Source organism: Ciconia boyciana, chromosome 5, assembly GCF_034638445.1.
Source record: "Ciconia boyciana chromosome 5, ASM3463844v1, whole genome shotgun sequence".
Lineage (NCBI taxonomy): Eukaryota > Metazoa > Chordata > Aves > Ciconiiformes > Ciconiidae > Ciconia > Ciconia boyciana.
The window spans coordinates 41902674-41921592 of NC_132938.1; the positions used below are offsets into that span (position 1 = coordinate 41902674).

The window sequence follows — 18919 nt, forward strand, 5'->3', positions numbered from 1 at the left end:
AATACCAATAAAGTCTAGGCTGAAGCACTGTTCAGAATGCTAATTTAAAAGTGAATGCAAGTTCTAGGGTCTTATCCAAAGCTTTGTGGCATGGTCACTCTCTGTGCAAAGCAGCACAGAATAGCAGAGCCAGAGTTAAACAAGCTCAAGCAGATGATGGAAAGCCTAGTCACCAACAGCAGTTTTGCAAGGGATAATTTATCCCGTCTTTTAAAAAGCAGCATCAATTAAACCATAATGACCTCCTGTAGCAAGACTCAGGTAAGCAGTTTGCAGTACTAAAAAAAAAAAAAAAAAAAAGATTAAAAAAGAAAATTCTCAGCAATGCTGTATCATACCAGAGCCTGCAGTGGAGGAATCAGAGACCACCGTCCTGGACAGCACTGCAGGGAGCTTCAGCCTCCTTTGCTGTTTAACGCTTCGGTTTCTTGAGCAGTCCATGACAGAGGATCCAATCAGCAGACAGTTTTTCCACAACTTTGATAGGGAAAGATACTATTAATTTTATGTGAGTGAATCCTGTTTCAACAGGCAAAATGGCCAGGAAGGCAAGGAAACATACCCAGACATTTTCCCCTGGTTTGGTAGCAATCAATACACTCACACCACTGAGAGAACATGGCCAGCTCAAAGCAATTTTCTCAAGGTGAGAGGCCAAAGAAACAACAAAATTGCCAGCAACAGAAGCCTCAATTCCCGATGAAAGGATTCCCAAGGTTGTACAGAAAGTAATGAATATCAATTCTGCTGCAATATTATTTACCTCCTAGGAGAAAACACTCTCCAGCACAGAGGCTCAAACATCTAAAAGTTCACAGGAAAGAAAAGAAAAACGCAAGCCAGAAAGCAAGTTGGGGAAAGAGATCTGTTCAACAGCTATACCTGTGTCACATACCTCATTTCTCTTTAGCACCCTGCTGCAGGAAGCTTCGCAAAAATGAAGATGGTCCCGGCGCTGCTTCTGCTGAGCACCCTCCTGGGTACCCCCGCCGTGCCTTCCCGGCGTCCCTCCTGTTACAAGAGGGCCCTCAGAGACCACAACTGTCACAACATCCCCGAAGGCATGGAGAACCTTCGACAAATCGATGATGGTCTGCAAGATCACTTTTGGGAAGGAAAGGGCTGCGAGGTGATCTGTTACTGCAACTTGAATGAATTGCTCTGCTGCCCAAAGTAAGTCCATGCTCATTTCATACACACTTGTACAGTTCTGTATGACCACCCATTATATTTCCATCGTTTTACAGTTTCCACTGGAGGAATCAGCGATCATTTTAAAGAAATGCGTCACTTCAGATGGTTTGAAATTATATCAAGATATAGCCAATTACCTGATATGCTGACAGTTTTCAGTTTTTGTTTTTCAGGGGCTCACCTAGGACTCGCTTAGCATATTTTGTAAATCTGCATGTCCTACTATAGGGGACTTTAGCATTTAAATCACCCAACTTTTGACTTTTCTGTTTGATCTAAACTAAGTACAAGAACTACATCAAATCCTTATTCACAGCACTTTGCAGTGAAGCTGGTTTTGGGACCATAAACAAAACCATTTGATTTCTGTTCCACGGTAAAGAACGGTATTGCACATACGTCAGTTGGATAAATGGTTCTGTAAAGACAGCTGTTTAAAGTAGGAAAGCACACAGGGGGGAAAAGAGGTTCACAAATGCCTGCAAGGGAGGGAAAAGATTCAGTCCAAGAACATCAACACTTCTCTGGCTCGCTGGCACTGCTGACAAAGCAGAATGGTGAAACTCTCACTGAACGTGGGGTTTTTTGTTGTTGTTTTACAGAAAGGACGTACATCCCAACAAAATTAATATTGAGTTTATAAACACCACCAGCCCATACTGGTTTGAGGTAATACAATGCATTAAGAGGTATTATTTCATTCAGCTTTCCAGCAACATCTTTTCTCCAGGAAATTTAGATTAAAAATATCAACATTTCAAAACTTATTAATACTTCAGGGACACTCAAATGCAATGGCATTATATAGGCAAGCAAAAATGACTTTTTATGCCTGCTCCTCTTACCGTCCAAGTTTCTCAAGTCCCCTAAAATCCAATCAAAGGCAACTTTTCAGCACTCTTGTAGGGGATCAGATTTGAATGAAGTAGGAATGAAACCTCACATTCAACCTGACAGCAGGGTTTAAGTAAGTTTTTCGTATTTGACTCTCCCTAAAACTAGATATGGTGTCCTCACCCTGAAGCACACTTTGGGTTTTCAGCTTCAACCTCTGAGCTTTGAGCAGCCTAAGAAAGCCTCTTACTTTGATACAAATACATAAGGAGGTCATCCTTCAACCACCTTGAGGGACTGAGGACCTACTTTGCAGGTCTGCTCTCAGGATAAATTGCACTAAACAGTATGCACGCACATGCGGAAGCTCTTTATTTTTCTAAAATTATGTATTTGTTAAGTTTACTTTCTCAAAGCTAAAATACCAGGGCAGAGTCCTGGCACTCTCAGTGGAGTCAATGGAAGTTTTGCCATCACTTCCAAACCAGGCCAGCAGAAGTAGAAATACAGTATCTTCATACAGACCTGCAGTTGCGTTTGCATTGCTGGAAGGGCATCCCACAAACACCCTAATTCCACATATATCCCACCAAAAGCTAAAAAAACCCCCACAACTGGAAATGAATGTCATGTTAAAGCTCTGATAAAGCAATAATCTAATTATTTAAATATCTGGTAATATCTTTCAGGGATATTTTCTTTGGACCAAAGATATCTTTTGTGATTCCCTGCAGCAGTCAGTGATGGACATCAAGTCTGCTGGTGAAGACAACAGACATCATTTTACAATCATGTAATAATGCTTTCAAGGGGAAAACCAAAGCAACCACCAACAAAAAAACCTTCCTAACCATAAGACAGTGCCTCTTTTTGCACTGTAGAAAAATTTCCTTTCTATACCTTTTTGGAATCTTAAATATGTAAGAAATTCTCCTTTCAAATGTGGTAGCTGCCTTAATTTCCATAACGGTGTAAAAGAGTGTACAAGCTCTTAATGCATCCTAATATGCATCTCCCAGCAAAAAGCCTAACTCGTGTTACTCAGCACAACATTCTCAACTAGTTTTGATGAAGAAACTCCAAGCTTAAGCCTTCATGCAGTTAAGAACGTGCCTCCTGTAGCAACCTTCTGCAAGTACAGCTTTCTATTGCTTTACTGCCACCACACAGTTAATGTTGTTCTAAGCTGAAGCTCCTCAGTACCTGGCACATCTGCAGACAGCCTCCTGTGTTCTATTTGGGCATTTTAAACAAAATACATGCACATACAAAAGGCAAACTTTCACCATTCACGTTTGAAAATTCCACTGGGGGAAAAAAAAAAAAAAAAGTCAAAACTCACATTAATAGTACTAAAGCACACTTAGGTCTTAATTATGTCTAACTGGTCACCTGCATTAACTATGGAACCTGTAAAACCTTAAATTGTTTAATCTTAACATTGAACTTTTAAAATACTAGAACAGTTACAATAGTATATATATATTCAGAAAGACATCTAAAAGGATGGGACTGATGCAAGGTCTGTTAAGGCAACATAAAAATCCACACTCAAGCAGCTTTTTTAATCAAGCCTTGTTTGAAATACAGTACCTCAGAATTAAGTTAAAATGCTGGCTTTTTATTTTTAGGCTAGCCCTGTAGGGAAATAGCTCGCGAAGTGAAGACGAAGAGGTATCTCAAAATATGAGGAGTAATCATCTTAATATTTAAGAGGTATCGTGATCTACGCTGTAGGTATACAGTCACCTCTCAACACGTGCCAATACTGATTATGGTGCAAGAGAAAAACAGCCCATCATTTATGTCCCTTTGTAAGTTTAAGGAAAGCCACTTGAACAAGCCAGGCTTATAGGCAGCAAGCCTTGCTTATTGCCTTACAAAGAAAAGCTCTTTAGCTATCAAGTGAGTCACATGGAGGGTGTGCAGTACTGATGTAAATATTTCCTTTTTTCCACTTAAAGTGTACTGCTTATTTAATAACCTTACAACATTACACCATGAAAACTGCTACCAGCAGTTCACCAGACTTATTTCACATGCAGTATGAAATATCACAATGAGTGTTTTTCTTCCTCTGTTAGTAAACAAGGGTTGGCCAGTGGGGGAGGGGGGGTGATTATACATAGCTAATAATAAATGTTTCAAGTAAATCTGTGTGTACTATTTTTGCCAAGTAATTTTTAGGCTACTGACTGTTAAACAAACAGTTTGTGTCACCAGGCTTTTAAAGCCTGGTTTGTGTAATTATTCCTGAGTCATTTGGGCTTCCCACCAAATCATCAATTAAGGGTAAAAAAACCCATAGACCTGGCAACCCACAGCCAAAATATCCAAAGTCAGTGCTCTGCTAAGAAAACATATGGTATCTGCTCTTGTGTAGAGTCCTCTGTAAGCTTCTAGCAGTGCATGTAACTTTTGTTGGTTGTGCCGTCTAGTTTCTACATGAATCATGTTGCATATGCCCAGCATTCACAGCTTTCCAAAGCAGCAGTAACAAAAAATCTAAGGCAGATGCAAATCTGGGTAGTAAAGTTAGTAGGTGGTTTTCAGTTACTTTCCTTCCACCACTGCTGGCTAAGGAAAATGCATAATCCACTGGAGAACAGTTTTGCCCCTTTCCATGTGCAGCAGGATAGGGTCACTTGGGCTACTACTCCAAGACTGACTTCCCATAGAAACTTGCTGTTCTTTCTCTCCTCACTCTCCTTCCCTCCCAAAGCTTCTTCTACAGATCCTGCCAGGCCTAGGTGAGAACACTCACCCCTGCCACACACTGGAGAAAAAGCCTTTCTCCTTCAGATGTCCTATCCACGGCCAGGTTCCCTGGCTGTTTCTCCAACTAGTGCTTTGAAGCCCAATTTGTGCAAAGGATATTTAGCAAACAACTTTACAGTCACTGTAGTGAAATGGGCACTAAAACATCTCTTCAAAGGAATACCAATTTTAGCTACCACTAGCTAGATATCACTAACTGTCTTGAACTTAGGCCAACATCGCAGAATTTTATTGTGGAAATACATAAGACGCTGCAAGTGAAAGAAATGAGGCCACTGAGAGCTACTGGGAAGGCAGCCAGTTGGAGGTTAGGGTTTATCATCATTCAGTTCTATGCGAGTGTCATGGGTCAAAAAAGCTAAATGGAGCATCTTAGTTGCAGTGATGCCAGCAAAGTAGTAGTTTTCAAAAAAATTCACAAGATTAACATTGAGCAGATTAGACCATAGAAATACTGCTTTCTCATTTTTCCCAAATTAAGAAAAAGCTTTTAAACATCTGATAAGGTTAAGAGTTGCAACAAATGCTAACTGAACAAGCTGAAGCTATGTCGTCCTCTGCTTTAAGATAAGAACTCTTCTCCCTCTGCCTTTTCTTCAACCTACGTGCGCAGCTTAAAGCAGAAAGAAATCATATTCCATATACCGCACATTTAGACTGGCACAACAGTTAAACAACAATACAAGAAGTCGTTCATAATACCATCTTCAACATCAGACTTTACTAAGATATTCAATTAAATGCAAAAGACTGCTGGATATTTTTCTCATATGTTACCATAAGTTTTGGCTTGGTTTTTTTTTTCCCTTTCCTTTTTTTCTTTTTAAACAGGCCTGAGCTAATGCATGCAATGAAAAACAAATAGTATGCCTATTAGAAGGTACCATATTGACCCAGCACAGACTCTGTCTTCCATCCTCCAATTAAGTTCTTAGCCACATTGTATGTAGATGAATGGAAAAGTCAGCAGCTAAAGGATTTCTTACCAAGTGGAAGGATTTCTCGGCACAGTAAGCTGCAGCAGTCTTTTCATCTGTACTTATAGCTTTGAAATTCGAGAGCTGCATTTTTTTCCATTTTAATATAGGAGCAGGAAGGCCTCGGTGCTTGGAAGCATATATCCCAGCAATGACAAGATGAGTAAACAAATCAGAAAAGCCCCCATCAATTCTTGTTTCCAAAAGGGAAAAAGAAAATGTTATTCAGCCATTTCTGCCCAGCTAACAACTGGAACTGTCATTTAAAGCCTTTTACCTTAGGAAAAAGAATCTATTGCCAAGTCTGCTAGAGCTTTTTTTTTTTTTAAAAGGCATTGCATCATGAGAACTTGAAGTACATTCATAAATATATTCTTGGCACACTTTAATTGAAAAATATTTTAATATTATTACAGAATTAGTCAAAGCTTAACTATTAGGTACAAGTAACTCACTAAATAAGTTAGACACACCCACTTGAGCAACAATATCAGTGATATTTATTTAAAATACTTTTGCTGAGGAAATTTGTTTCATAAGAGATGGTTTTCAAACAAATCAGCAAGGTTATGAAAAATAAAACAGAGACAAACTCTCTGGGGAGAAAAAAGTTACAAAGAAAGCTTTTGTATATCAACAAAAACCCTCAGTCTTTTGATTTGCAGTGTGAGTCTCAGTCCCAACCTTTTCCATCTAATGAACCCCGCTATCCATCTTTAGATCTGGTTTGTTCTTGTCATTCTTCACCGAGTAGATGAAATATGTTAAGGTGTCCTTTTCATTCACTGGAATTGTCCTAAAATGGCAGCCAATTATCTACAAAGGAAGAACACAAGGAAATTAAATAACCACTCTTATATGCAGAAACTGAAGATTCAGATTTAAATGAACTACATTAAAGTTTGAAAGATTGATCAAGAAGCTCAAAAAAAAGAAAAGCTACCTCTCTTCAAAAGTCTTTAAAAGTCAGAAAAAAGTAAACAGGAACCATTTTACTGAGAACTATGAACTAAATATAGCAGATTGTACCCTAATTTCCAAAGTAAAAAGCCCAGAAATTTTTCAGGAAAAAAAAAAGAGTTAAAACAAGCATGGGAGTATCATTACAACTGCATAGTTAAAACTTGACTATAAAGCAAGTAACGACTATAGAATATCAACAGAGCTACAGCACAGAAATGAGAGGCTACTGCTCATCACTCGGGGGGGGCGGGGGGGAGAGGAGAGCACGTGTCTGTCGCAAGTCATGTATAGAAACATCTAAGACAATACAAGACTCTTTGAGAATTATAATTGAACATTCAGCTCTTCAAAACAGAGCTATCAGTGAAAATTCACCATGCTGTAACCACTAAAATATGACAATCTCTAAAAAGTTCTTGAATCACTTTTGTCATTCCAGAAGTCCTTCCTTTCATCAAAATGAACACAAGCTTTAAAAGAAAGCACTCAAAATACTATACCTACCTAAGACTATTCTCTGGCTTTTTACAGAATACTTTGGTAGATTAAAATTAGCAAAAGGAAGTGAGAAAAATGGGACTGCTCATTTAATTACCACAGGGTATAAGTATAAATGTTTAGTGTAATTAGCAAGTTAGAAAGCTTTCTAAACCCCACCCCCCAAAAATTCACAGAGAAACAGAGTCCTGTAAAGTAGACTTCTAAGTAACAGCTAGAGGAGTGTCTATTGTACATTAGGACACGTTACAAGGAATCACATGCACTGTAAACTAAGGAAGTTCTGCAGCTATGGCTCACAAATACCTGCAGGTCAAACAAAGCACGTGACAGAAGCTTTGCCTATTCACATCAATCAGCGTTAAGAAGCATAAGCTAGCGCAAATATCTCGTGAGATGTACCTAAAGCAGACCCTTAGAAATGCTAGTTTTGCAGAACAAAAACTGCTTGTGCTTTTTCAAATCACAGTCCTGCTAATTCAAGAGCTAGCTGTACCTCAGCTCAAATATAAGAAAACAGAAGACTAATTTTAAATTCTTACTCATAGTGGCAGCAGCACTATTCTTTTATAGCTCAGCCTTGAGATCTCCCACACATTTAAGGACCTTGCCTTTAAACCACACAGATTAAGGCAGGGACCAACAAAATGTCTGCACCAAAGTACAACTCAGTGTATCACTGCACAAAAGTGAAAACACAGTTGCTCTATCTCCCTGTGAAAAGAAGATCACCAGTTCTCCCACGTACTTACATCAGCACGCTGAAACTGCATCTTTGCAGCACAGAAGGACTCCTTTAAAATTACACTCACGTGCAGCAAAGATGCTTGCATACAGCTGTGCTCACACACAGCTTCAGCACCTCTAGAAATATTGATAAGAAAAAAACCTAATTTCATAAAGTTCCATTTTTCTGATTGCAGATCCCAGTAGTTTTAGTTAACATAATTATCAATAGGAGCCTGTTTTTCAGATTTCCACACTTTACATACACAGAAACACCTATGTTTGTATTAACTAGCTTTTTAAAGCAAAGACTGAACATTGCTAGAACTTCACTGCTACCTCTCAGTTTCTAGTTCTTTTCAGCAGGACACTTCAGGTGAAGGTGTGACTGATACACAGACTATAAATCCATGATTCTATGATATTCAGGGACACGCAGATCATCTTACTGTTCCAACTCGACACTTTGTGTTTTTAAGCAGCATACACTCCTTTCAGAAGTTAGGAGTCCCTCCTCTAGAAAGAGCTTTTACTTTTGATTTACTTGGCTCAGGAGCTGTGGCCAATGAAGGAAGCTAGATAAGCAGTTTCCTTTTGTTCTCCTAAAACCCAGATTACATATGCTCTTTATGCAAGGATCACATTGTATACAAAACCACATGCCACAGCAAGTTGCATTTTCTATTATGGAACAAACACTCATACGTACTTCAACGAGCTGTGCTTTGTTAAGTCCTGGTCTGGTCTGTAGCTTGAAGTGTCTTTTGTACCTTCGAAGTGTGTTTACTTGTAACTGATATAAATCAACCTATAAGAAAAGGGGGGAAAGGGGAAGAAAACAATCTAATGTAACTGAAAAGGATTCAGTCATTAATAGTTCGCCTCTCAAAAACATTTTGGAATCTCACAGATACGTAAGTGTAAACCATCAGCTCAGCAGATCTCATTTTGACAAAAAACAAACCCCACCCCGCACCTTCCAGCAGAAAGGAAAACAGCCCAGCTCGGTTAAAGAGCTTTTTGTTGTGACCGAGCATGGCTCTGCCTCCCTTTAGCTGTGGACAATATTTGGAACTCATTATTGTACTTTAATCAGTTCTGGGTTTTTTTGTTTGTTCCCTGGTTCAAGCATGATAACACAAAGCCCAGTAACAACTTTCATATAACATCTATGAAGATGCTGACTCAAAGGAGGCCCCTATATTGTGATTTAGGCCATCAAATGTTACACAAGTTACATGCAATATATAGCACATCTGCCCCATGACATAGCACGTATTAGAATCGGGAAAAAGCCTAAAGCACAAAGTTTTCTTGGCTTGAGGTGAGAGAAGAAAACAGCTGCTCTTGCTCTGCAAACATATCCGTGCTACATAAGCACAATGCAAAAGTTATGTGCATGGGCATAGTTGTCCAAAACTATTTTTCACCGTGAGTTGACAGTTGAGAGAATTGCACAAGGTCCTCTTAGGGATACAAATACACAACTTTAAGCCAGTACTCCCTCAGTTTTCAATCCCATGAACTCTGATCAACAGTCACTTCTCTGAGCAACAGCTTACCCTCCCACCCTCCTTGACAATATTAAGAAAGCTTAATCAGATGACTTGAGTGGGAAAGCAAGCTGAGAAAGCAGGCTGAATGAGAAATTCTGCTAGATCAGTTGCAATTACAGTAGTGTTCTCCAAACTCACTGCATTAAAGATTGGTTAAGGCATTCACTTCTGCTTTAAATTCATTTAGTGGCCTCAACTACAGAATATTTAAACAGCAGTGCTGCCGCATACTTGGTAACCTGGCCAGACTTGATGCCTTGCATGATAGAGGCTGGGCATCCTTCGGTATTCTAAAGTTTACATGGCACAAGTTCCACTTCCTGAGTCACAGTGGGGAACCCCCACACTAGAACATCATGCAGAGGAGTAGCAGCAGCTTTCCACCAAGTCCTAGAAGCTACCAGTACTGCAGAAGCCTCTTCCCCTCCTGTAGGAATCACTTCTAACAGGTAATGATGGTCATGACTGAGATGGAAACAGGAGGGCCTTACAAGTCTTCAGAAGAATGGTATTTTTTTTCCCCCTCAGTAAACTGGATAGCGATTGAAAATAAAGGTCAAGGGCCAACAGGCATCTAAGGCATACAGCAATCACATGGGATCAACATACTGCCATTGTCCCAATGGCCAGCTGAAGCTTCTCAAAAATACTGCTCAGGCAGTCTTCTTTCCTGCAGTAGTACCATTAAAAAAAAAGCTCGCTTTCTTGTTCTAGAGATATCCATCGGTTGTGACATGTTTTATAATTCTTGCATGAGAAAACAAAACAGCCTTGCAGGAGAGCTGCAATTACCACTGTGCCAGCATGCTACCTGAAGTCACACAGAACATTAGCTTTAGACAGAACTTTCAAAGAAGCAATCCCACGTATTTAACAAACAACACAGCCCAGCATCAAACTACTCCCAATCCCCTAAAATCCTCTTAGTCAGAGCCTTCAGACTGGAGCCACGTGCCTTGAGGCAAGGATTCTTGCACAAAGCTTCATCACTTATGCTGCTGATATCTGCAGATGCTGACCATAAGGATGCCATTAAATTAACACTTATGGAGCAATTTCTGAAGAATGCTTTAAAAAAATCCCTCTTAGAAGGGACCAGGTAGGCATGACAGCCTCTGCTCAAAATTAACACACTGAAGAGCACCTGCTAAGCCAGGCTGTAGCAGAAATAATGCAGAGCACGTGTAGGAAAAAGAGCCTTAGGTGCAGTGTCTCCCGCTATACTACGCAAAAGGTTTGAAAGCTGCAGTTCACTTTTATAATGGGTAAGGTTTCACTGGTCTGCAGTGGAGAAAACAGGTTGGAAAAGCACCATCCTTCTCCACTCCTTTCTAGCACAGCTCCCCAGACATCTCTTCCCCCAACAAGGGGTAAAAACAAAGAGCTACCATCGTCAAGCTTTCCTAGTTAAACTAAGGCAATGAAATAACTGCAAGAGCCATCTGCAACACATTTAGCACAGAAGGAAAGGATCGGAGCGCCAGGGCAGTGAAGCGTTTATATCCCAAGCCCTATGTGCAATTCCCTTCAAGTTGTCAACTCCTGCAGAAGACAGAGTTTGCTGATATGTGGCAAAGCACCACTCTGGAGAGGATGCACTAAGGAGGAGAAAGTTGAAAACAGCAATTTTTCTGAGAGAACTAGCAGACACTTAAAAATAATCCAGAGAATCTTGTTCATTCTACTCTGCACAATTAATACAGAAAATACACCACAAAATTCAGTTAGCTTTTGTTACGTTAAGAACTGAGTGAACCAGGAGCCTTCCCTTTCCCGCATGCTCCAAAACAAGGAGAGCTCCAAGGGTGGAAAAGCGGTATCCATGCAGACTCTGTAGTCATTAAGAACATGCTTAACACAACAATTAGAAACCCCAACTATTTAGCTACCTCTGGAGTGTCGATGTCTTGCACTGGTGAGTCACCATCATCGTCGCTGCCTTTCCTCTTTCTTCTGTTTCTCACACTCTGAATTAAGTTTTTGTGGAAGTCACAAATGTACAGATGTCTCGCCTAAAAAAATAATACTGCATCTTTCAATCAAATCCACATAAGTATCTCCCAGACTTATGATATAAATGCACAACCCTCCAGCAGCCACAATCACGCTAACTGAGTTCAGGAAGCTTTCCTACTGGATTCTTCTAAATAAAGAATGTGTTACGCTACAGATTGCTGCCACCAGCTTGGCCCAGAGGACACCGAAGTGCTGCAATCGAGTGATTAACAGTAACAGGCTGCAGAGGCACACGAGCACAACCTTCCCTCCGGCCACTCATCGCAACTCGGGGATCGGGACGCGAACAAACAAAAAGCAAGCTTTCAGATGTTCTTTGGAGGGCAAAAAGCCGGCTCTCGTTTCCCACCAGCTATTTCCCATCTATATCCCCCACTCCTTGTTTTATTTCCACAACCTAGGCGAGGTCAAGCAACACCCTTTGGGTTTTTTTCCTTTCTAAAAGTTCCCCTTTGTACGGATCTACACGCTTTGGGAGAACCCTTCGGCGCGTACCAACCCGATTTTCAGAGCTGCGTGCTTCAATGGCAATGAACGTAGGGAGCTGCGTTCAGGGACCACGCCTGCGGGGCGAAGAACCCCCGGGCCGGGTTACGGGGACGTGGGGGGTCCCTCGGGGCACACGAAGCTCTGGCCGAGGCGCGGAGCGGTCACGCCGGCTGCCGCGCATTTTAAGCCGCTTTTCCCCCGCACCGGGAAGCCCTCCCGCGGTACCGGGCAAGGGCAAGCACCCCTCCGAAACGTCGGGGCGTTTCCTTCCGCAGAAAGGCGGCCGGAGGCGGCCCGGCCGCCGCCCCCTCCGCCGTGGGGGGGTCCGCTCCCCCTGCCCGGCCGCGCTGCGCGGCGCCTGATGGCTGCCGAGCGGAAGATACAGTGGCAAGGGGAGACGTGCAACATTGCAACACGAGGCGGAGCAGCCCAGCGCTGCCCTCGCCAGGAACAGACACAAACTAGCGCGCCGGGAGCCATGCAGGCTCCGCTCCGGGGAGGAGGAGCGCTTCCCGGCCACGCTTCTTCCCCCTCCAGCTACACGAGGAGGGACACGCAGCCGGTGTCCCCGGCTCTTGGGGGCGGGAAGGGACCCCAGAAGCAGGCAGGAGGGGCGGGCGCTTCCCCCCACCCTCTCTCGCAGAGGGAGAGCACTTTCAGGCCATGCTGCTGCAGCGCCAGCCAAACTCCGCCGTGCTACGCAAAAAGGGGGGAAGGGGGGGGGGAAGGGGGGAACAACACTTCCCCGCCGCCAAAAAAGCCCCGAAACTTTATTAAAAGCCCCCAAACCAACCGAGCCACTGGAGCGACCGGCCCGCGCGGAGCGGGGCTGGGGCCGGACACGCCGCCGCCGCCCGGGCACGCACCGCCGGACCCGCCGGCCGCTTTTGTCTGCCTGCCCCGCCGGCGGCGGTCCCGCGTGTGCCCGCCCGCCCTCCCCTCCCGTCCCCGGACTTACGCTCTTGTCCAGCTCGATCTTCACCTTCTTCTGCGAGATGCTCTTCTGGATCCGCTTGCTGAAGCTGGCGTTGCCGGCGGCGCGGCCGCACCGCTCCCCCTCCTCCCGCAGGCAGCACAGCTGCCCGGCGCCGGGGCCGCCCGCACCCCCGGCGCCCGCCGAGCCCGCGGCGGCGGCCGGAGCCAGCCCCGGCGGCGCTGGCGGCGCTGGCACCTCCACGGCGGAGCCCGCATTGCTCACCACCGCGGCGGCGGCGGCGGCGGGGTCCGCCCCGCGCTGGGTCACCTCCTCGGGGGCGAAGCCGTTCATGCCCGGCGCTACCTCCGCAGCCGGCGGGAAGCCCGGGGGAGGGCGGCGGGATCCCGCCCCGCACCAAACTTCCCCGGCGAGACGCCGCGGCCCGGCGGGGCGCTCCCCCGCTCCCTGCCCGCCTCCCCTCAGCGGCGGCACCGGGGCGCAAGCCCGCCCTCGAGGGCGGCCAGCCCGCACGCCGCGGGAAGGGCTCTCCCCGCCGGCTGCCGCTGCCCGAGCCCGCGGCTACCGGAGCGGCGGCGCCCCGCGGGCCGCCCCACTTCCTCCTTCCCCCCCTGTCATGTGGAGACTCTTCAGCTGTTTCCTATGTAACAACAGCAACCTGCCCGCCGCCCCGCCCCGCCCCGCCCGCCGCGCATGCCGGCTCCCCCGCCGCGGGGCGCCACGGGAAATGCAGTTCTTGCCGCCACGGCCCCCTCCGCGGCTGCCGCGGCGGGGGAACTACAGCTCCCGAGGTGCCGCGCGGCGGCGGCGGGAGCGCGGGCGGGGGGCTCGGCGTGCCGCTTTGCGGTGCTCAGGCCGGCGGTGCCGTCCCGCGGGGGCGGCGGGGCGAGCCGCCGCTCTTTTCCGCTGCGGCGGCGGCGGCGAAGGGCCGCCTTGCCTTGCCCTGCTCTGCGCTGCTCTGCTCTGCCTTACCCCGCCGGCAGGAGGCCGGGCCCGCCGCGCGGGAGCGGCGGCAGCGGCTCAGCCCACTTTTAAAAGGCCCCGTTCGCCGCCCGCCTTTCGCCCCTCGTCGCCCCTCCCCGGCGGCGCGGCCGTTGGGATTTGAAAGGCGGCCGTGCGGCGGCGCCGGCCCGGCCCTGCCCTGCCGGGGCGGAGGCGGGAAGGCCAGAAACGCGCGGGGCGGGCGGGCGGCGTCCCCCGCGGGGGCAGCGAAGGCTGCGGGCGCTCGCACGGCCGGCGCGGAGACGTGCTTCGACCAAAAAAGGCTTCGGCGCCCGCCCGTCCTCTTCCCTGCCCGCCGGCGGCTCTGGCCCGGCATCAGCTCCCCGCCTTTCCCTGTTCTAGCTCTGCTGTTTCGGTCTGAGCCGCGCGTCTCGGGCCACTTGTCTGGGATTTTGTAGGAGTTCTGTTTTTTCTTCTGCCGTCCGGCTGGGTCTTGTGCCTCGCTGCCGCCTTTCTTTTCCCCTCGTTCTGTCAGCCATGGCTGGCGAGCGGGTCCCGCCGGCCGGGGCGGGCGGGGGCGGTCTCTGAGCGGGCGCTCCTGCCCCGCCGGCGGGAGGGAGCTGCCGCGGGGCCGCCGGCTGTGTCTCCGGCCCGAGAGGAGCCGGAGCTCGGTCCTTTGTTAAAGCTGCTTTTAAAACATGTGTAACTGGGGGTCAGCCTTGCGCTCCTGTAGCGAAGGTCTTCGGAGGCAAAGACGACTTGCAGTGCGAGTTTCCAGTTTTGTCATTTAAAAGGACTTTTTGTTAATAAAGGTGACTTTAACAGTTACAGGAAGGACTGAGAACGCAGAATTATTTTCGCTAGTGATGAACCAAGACCTTGCTGTACATGCGACCACCTGAAATAGATACTGTGAAAATACTCGATAAAAGCAAGTATTTTTAGTTTCGAGACTTCACAAAACTATGTAAGAGATGCATTTGCATTAAACCACTTAACAATTCGGCTGTCGACAGCAGAGCGGCAGAAGCAGCCAGCTTTGACCTACTATTTTTCTTCAAGCACATTCAAAGCGCACACAGCAAAGGGTGAGGTTTTGCTTTCCTTTTGAACTGCCGCGAATAGTCCTTTAAATCTCAGAAACGGCAACCGAGCTGACCGTACTCAAAGTGTCATGATTTAATCGCTGAAGTATTTGACCGTATCGCTTGCCATGTGTTTTCAGCTTGCAGATGGAGGAGGCGAGTAGCGGGGAGGCCGGTGAATGACTCGAGAAGGGACAGATCCTGCGTAAGCCAAAGTTCTGCATGAGCCAGGGAACGCGATTATAGCGCAGTTTCGGTTTTTGCGCTGCAGATGGCTCCTTAATCTGATTGCATAACCTGGTATTAGAGAATAAGGGTAGGTCCCACGTCACGCTCCCCACAGTCGCAACTGAACGAAGGATACAGTAACTGAAGCTAAGCTGAACATAAAGCCACAGACAGCAGTTACCTAGAGGGCACGTTTCAGTGCTTAGAGAGGGGAATTGGGTAAGAGTTGGAAAAAATAACGAACCCCGTTTTGTTATCAGCCGAGCTGAAGACTATGTGGAGTGCCTGGGTTTAATTCCATGCTCTGCTGCTGTATAATCTCAGGCAACAGATGTTTAACTCACTTTTTGAGTTCCTTGTGATTTCACGCTTTCAAAAAATGTAATAGTGTTAAAATAATAATTAAAAAAAGACAGTAACAATGATAGTGGGCCTTAAAGAAGAACATAGGAAGCACGAGCTGGGAAAAGTGGGACAAGGGTGAGTTCCAGGAATTCTTCCAGGAATGCTGGATCATGAATAGCAAATTCTAGACTCTTAGGCTATGTTTTTTGAGGTCCCTTTTATTTCTGCAGATGGATTTGACCTTACTGTGAGCATAAAATATGTCAATCTGGGTCTGGCTGCTGTGATTTGGTACGATGGAAAGATCACTTGCGCGTTTTAAATGTTTCTGATCCTCTTTGTACAGTTTGGGAGGAGTTAAAAGCCTGATTATTTTGCCCAGCCATGCTTGCCAATATGTTAATTTAGAAGTGGAATTTCAAGTACAGTAGTATCATAGTTTCATGATTAGATCACGATAAGACAGTAAGATGAGAAAGATGGTTCTGCTTCTGCTGTAAGTTGCTCATTTTCACACCTGTGCCCTGTCCTTTGTGCTTGTAAAAGCATTTCTGTGGCTGGTAAACTGGATTGGGTTACAACTAAACCAGCAACAAGAAAATCAGTTTTTAACCCTGATCTGCTTTACTGCTCAGTTGCATGATGTCCCAGCACACAGGAAGGTCCAGTGGAAGGGCAGGACCATGTGACCGGTGCAGGGGGATGACCACCCCATTTGGTATGAATGCCTGCTTACAGTAACAAAGAAATCATGTCACTTTTAATCTTGCATCATATGTGGGATCAGAAAATGCAAAGAGCTGCAGCTACATGGGCTTATCAGGCAGTATGAAGCTTACTACAGGATGGATTTGCAAACTTACATGAAGCTTGGGCCCTGTGAAATAAAAAAAATCACTTATCGTAGAGTACGTCGTCTAAAATTATGATTTTATAACATAAGCTCTAGTAGTGGTTAGTAGAAGTATTCAGATATAACAAAAGCATATATAGGGAGATATTTTAAATAAACATAAAAACATGCAGTATTGCAACAGTACACTGACTAAACTTAAAAATTAAATCAGTTCAAAGGAAATGGCAGCTCCAAACCAGCCACTCTTTGCGTGAGACTTCACTAGCACTTACGGGCCACGCACACAAGCAGAGCTGAATCGTACAGAAAGCAGCAGTAATCTACATCCCTTATGGGTGCCAAAAACACAGCATGGATGACTTATAAGTGGCATGCAGAAGGAGCAGGAGCTACAGCATCTTGAAACATGTGCCTGAATTCGCCAGGATCCAAAGTCAGTGGGACTCGGTGGCCCTTCCTGGCACCGAGGTGGGCCAGGCGCAGGTGGGAGCAGAGCAGCTTGTGCCTCTCTGAGATGCCATATGTCCCAGCTCCTGTTAGCTTTTGACTGATGTGTTTTGTAATTTGAGAGAGAAGAATGATAATTGGACGCATCACCTTGGATATATTGCAAGCACACTGCAAACGTATTATTAGTAATTATTCTTGGAAAGGAAATATGGCTTGTAACTGTATCTACATCTCCACATGATAAAGTTCACCTGGGGACTGGGGATGACTATTCCCTTCCCCAACAGGTACCGTTCATCTGAAGTCTAAGTGTGTGTTAGTGCACTTGTGTGCAGCACCTGAAATTATCCTGTTTGCAAATGGAATAATAAGGAAAACTATTACTATACATTTTTCACAGGAAACACACATTTTCTTTGTTTTGGATTGTAACTATTCCAATGAAACATAGTTTCCTTTAAAACACTTTAAAAATTCTGCAAATTCCACCACACGCCCCGGTGTTTTTGATAAAAGAGCAACTGGCTGTGATAAAGAACAGTGACCCAATCTCTCCTTCCTTATCAGAAACAAGTCCCGTTCTTTTTATTGCGCTCTCCTTTCTCTGATTTTCGAACCTCTGATTTTCCCTTCCCACTCCAGCACCAACTAACCGTGCTACTGCCTATTGCTCTGCCTCCAATTTATTGTCCAAATGTGTCAAAGCATAGAGCCCAAAGCACAGGAATATTGGGATTTACCTACAAACTGCTTTTTTTTTTTTACTTCTTTGTATGTTTTACACTAGGATAGCTAAAATGTAACTTTGGATAGTTAATTGTGTGACAAAACTTAATCTATATTAGCACCCATAGAGCTTATTGTATATGAGTCAAGTAACACAGTAAGAGAAAAAATCATACCTTTAACCAAAATAGTGATATTGGTGCAAAACTGGTATTTCCAGGTCTTTGAGTAATCCAGCTGAAGCCACTGTTCCTTTTTTAAGCATTCTGCCTTGTACAATGGAAGCTAAAGGTGTATGAAAGAGTTTATGTAACACAGGCTTTTATTAAAAGATTTAAAGCCGTAAACAGGGTCCAAAAATAAACATTGTATTTTAAGAATAATCTAGGTGTTACAGGATTAAAACTGATAAGCCTGTGTACTGTAAAAGCTTTAAAGATTTGTAATACATGCCCCTTAACTGTTTGTGCCAATTCACTTTTGCAATAAGCCTTTACTTACAGGAGGCATCAAAGGACCTTCTGTTAGAAGGCTTCGTTCTTACGTGCAAAATTACAGAAACATTGATACAGAAACTTTAGATGTTCTTTGTTGAACATACATGACAAATTGTTTGTTGGGGGACTTAATGAAGCATGACACCTACTTTTGGTTGATAGAGCAACAGTAAATGTGGTATGTGGTGGGCTGACCCTGGCTGGACGCCAGGTGCCCACCAAGCCGCTCTATCACTGCCCTCCTCAGCTGGACAGGGGAGAGAAAATATAACAAAAGGCTCGTGGGGCGAGATAAGGACAGGGAGATCACTCAGCAATTACCGTCACGGGCAAAACAGACTCGACTTGGGGAAATTAGTTTAGTTTATTACCAATCAAATCAGAGTAGGATAATGAGAAATAAAAGTAAATCTTAAACACCTTCCCACCACCCATCCCTTCTTCCCAGGCTCAACTTCACTCCCGATTTTCTCTACCTCCTCCCCCTCAGCGGTGCAGGGGGACGGGGAATGGGGGTTGTGGTCAGTTCATCACGCCTTGTCTCTGCCGCTCCTTCCTCCTCAGGGGGAGGACTCCTCACACTCTTCCCCTGCTCCAGCGTGGGGTCCCTCCCACGGGAGACAGTCCTCCACGAACTGCTCCAACGTGAGTCCTTCCCACGGGCTGCAGTTCTTCACAAACTGCTCCAGCGTGGGTCCCTTCCACAGGGTGCAGTCCTTCAGGGACAGACTGCTCCAGCGTGGGTCCCCCATGGGGTCACAAGTCCTGCCAGAAAACCTGCTCCAGCATGGGCTCTCCACGGGTCCACAGGTCCTGCCAGGAGCC

General features: G+C 45.5%; 2 protein-coding genes across 2 annotated transcripts; one reads left to right on the forward strand and one right to left on the reverse strand.

Annotated features, from left to right (window-relative positions):
• Window positions 1–536: 536 nt before the first annotated feature.
• Window positions 537–2855, forward strand: SCRG1 (stimulator of chondrogenesis 1). Its single transcript, XM_072862621.1, is given in 4 exon segments — window positions 537–591; window positions 594–646; window positions 911–1173; window positions 2718–2855. Coding segments are annotated over 4 exon segments (426 nt in total). The 3' UTR covers window positions 2773–2855.
• A 3411-nt stretch (window positions 2856–6266) lies between these two features.
• Window positions 6267–13824, reverse strand: SAP30 (Sin3A associated protein 30). The gene is made up of 4 exons (XM_072862742.1): window positions 12990–13824; window positions 11416–11538; window positions 8680–8778; window positions 6267–6599 (listed from the first exon to the last, which is right to left on the reverse strand). Exons 1-4 carry the CDS (start codon window positions 13296–13298, stop codon window positions 6477–6479), a joined length of 654 nt encoding a protein of 217 aa, XP_072718843.1. The 5' UTR covers window positions 13299–13824; the 3' UTR covers window positions 6267–6476.
• Between the last annotated feature and the right edge of the window lie 5095 nt (window positions 13825–18919).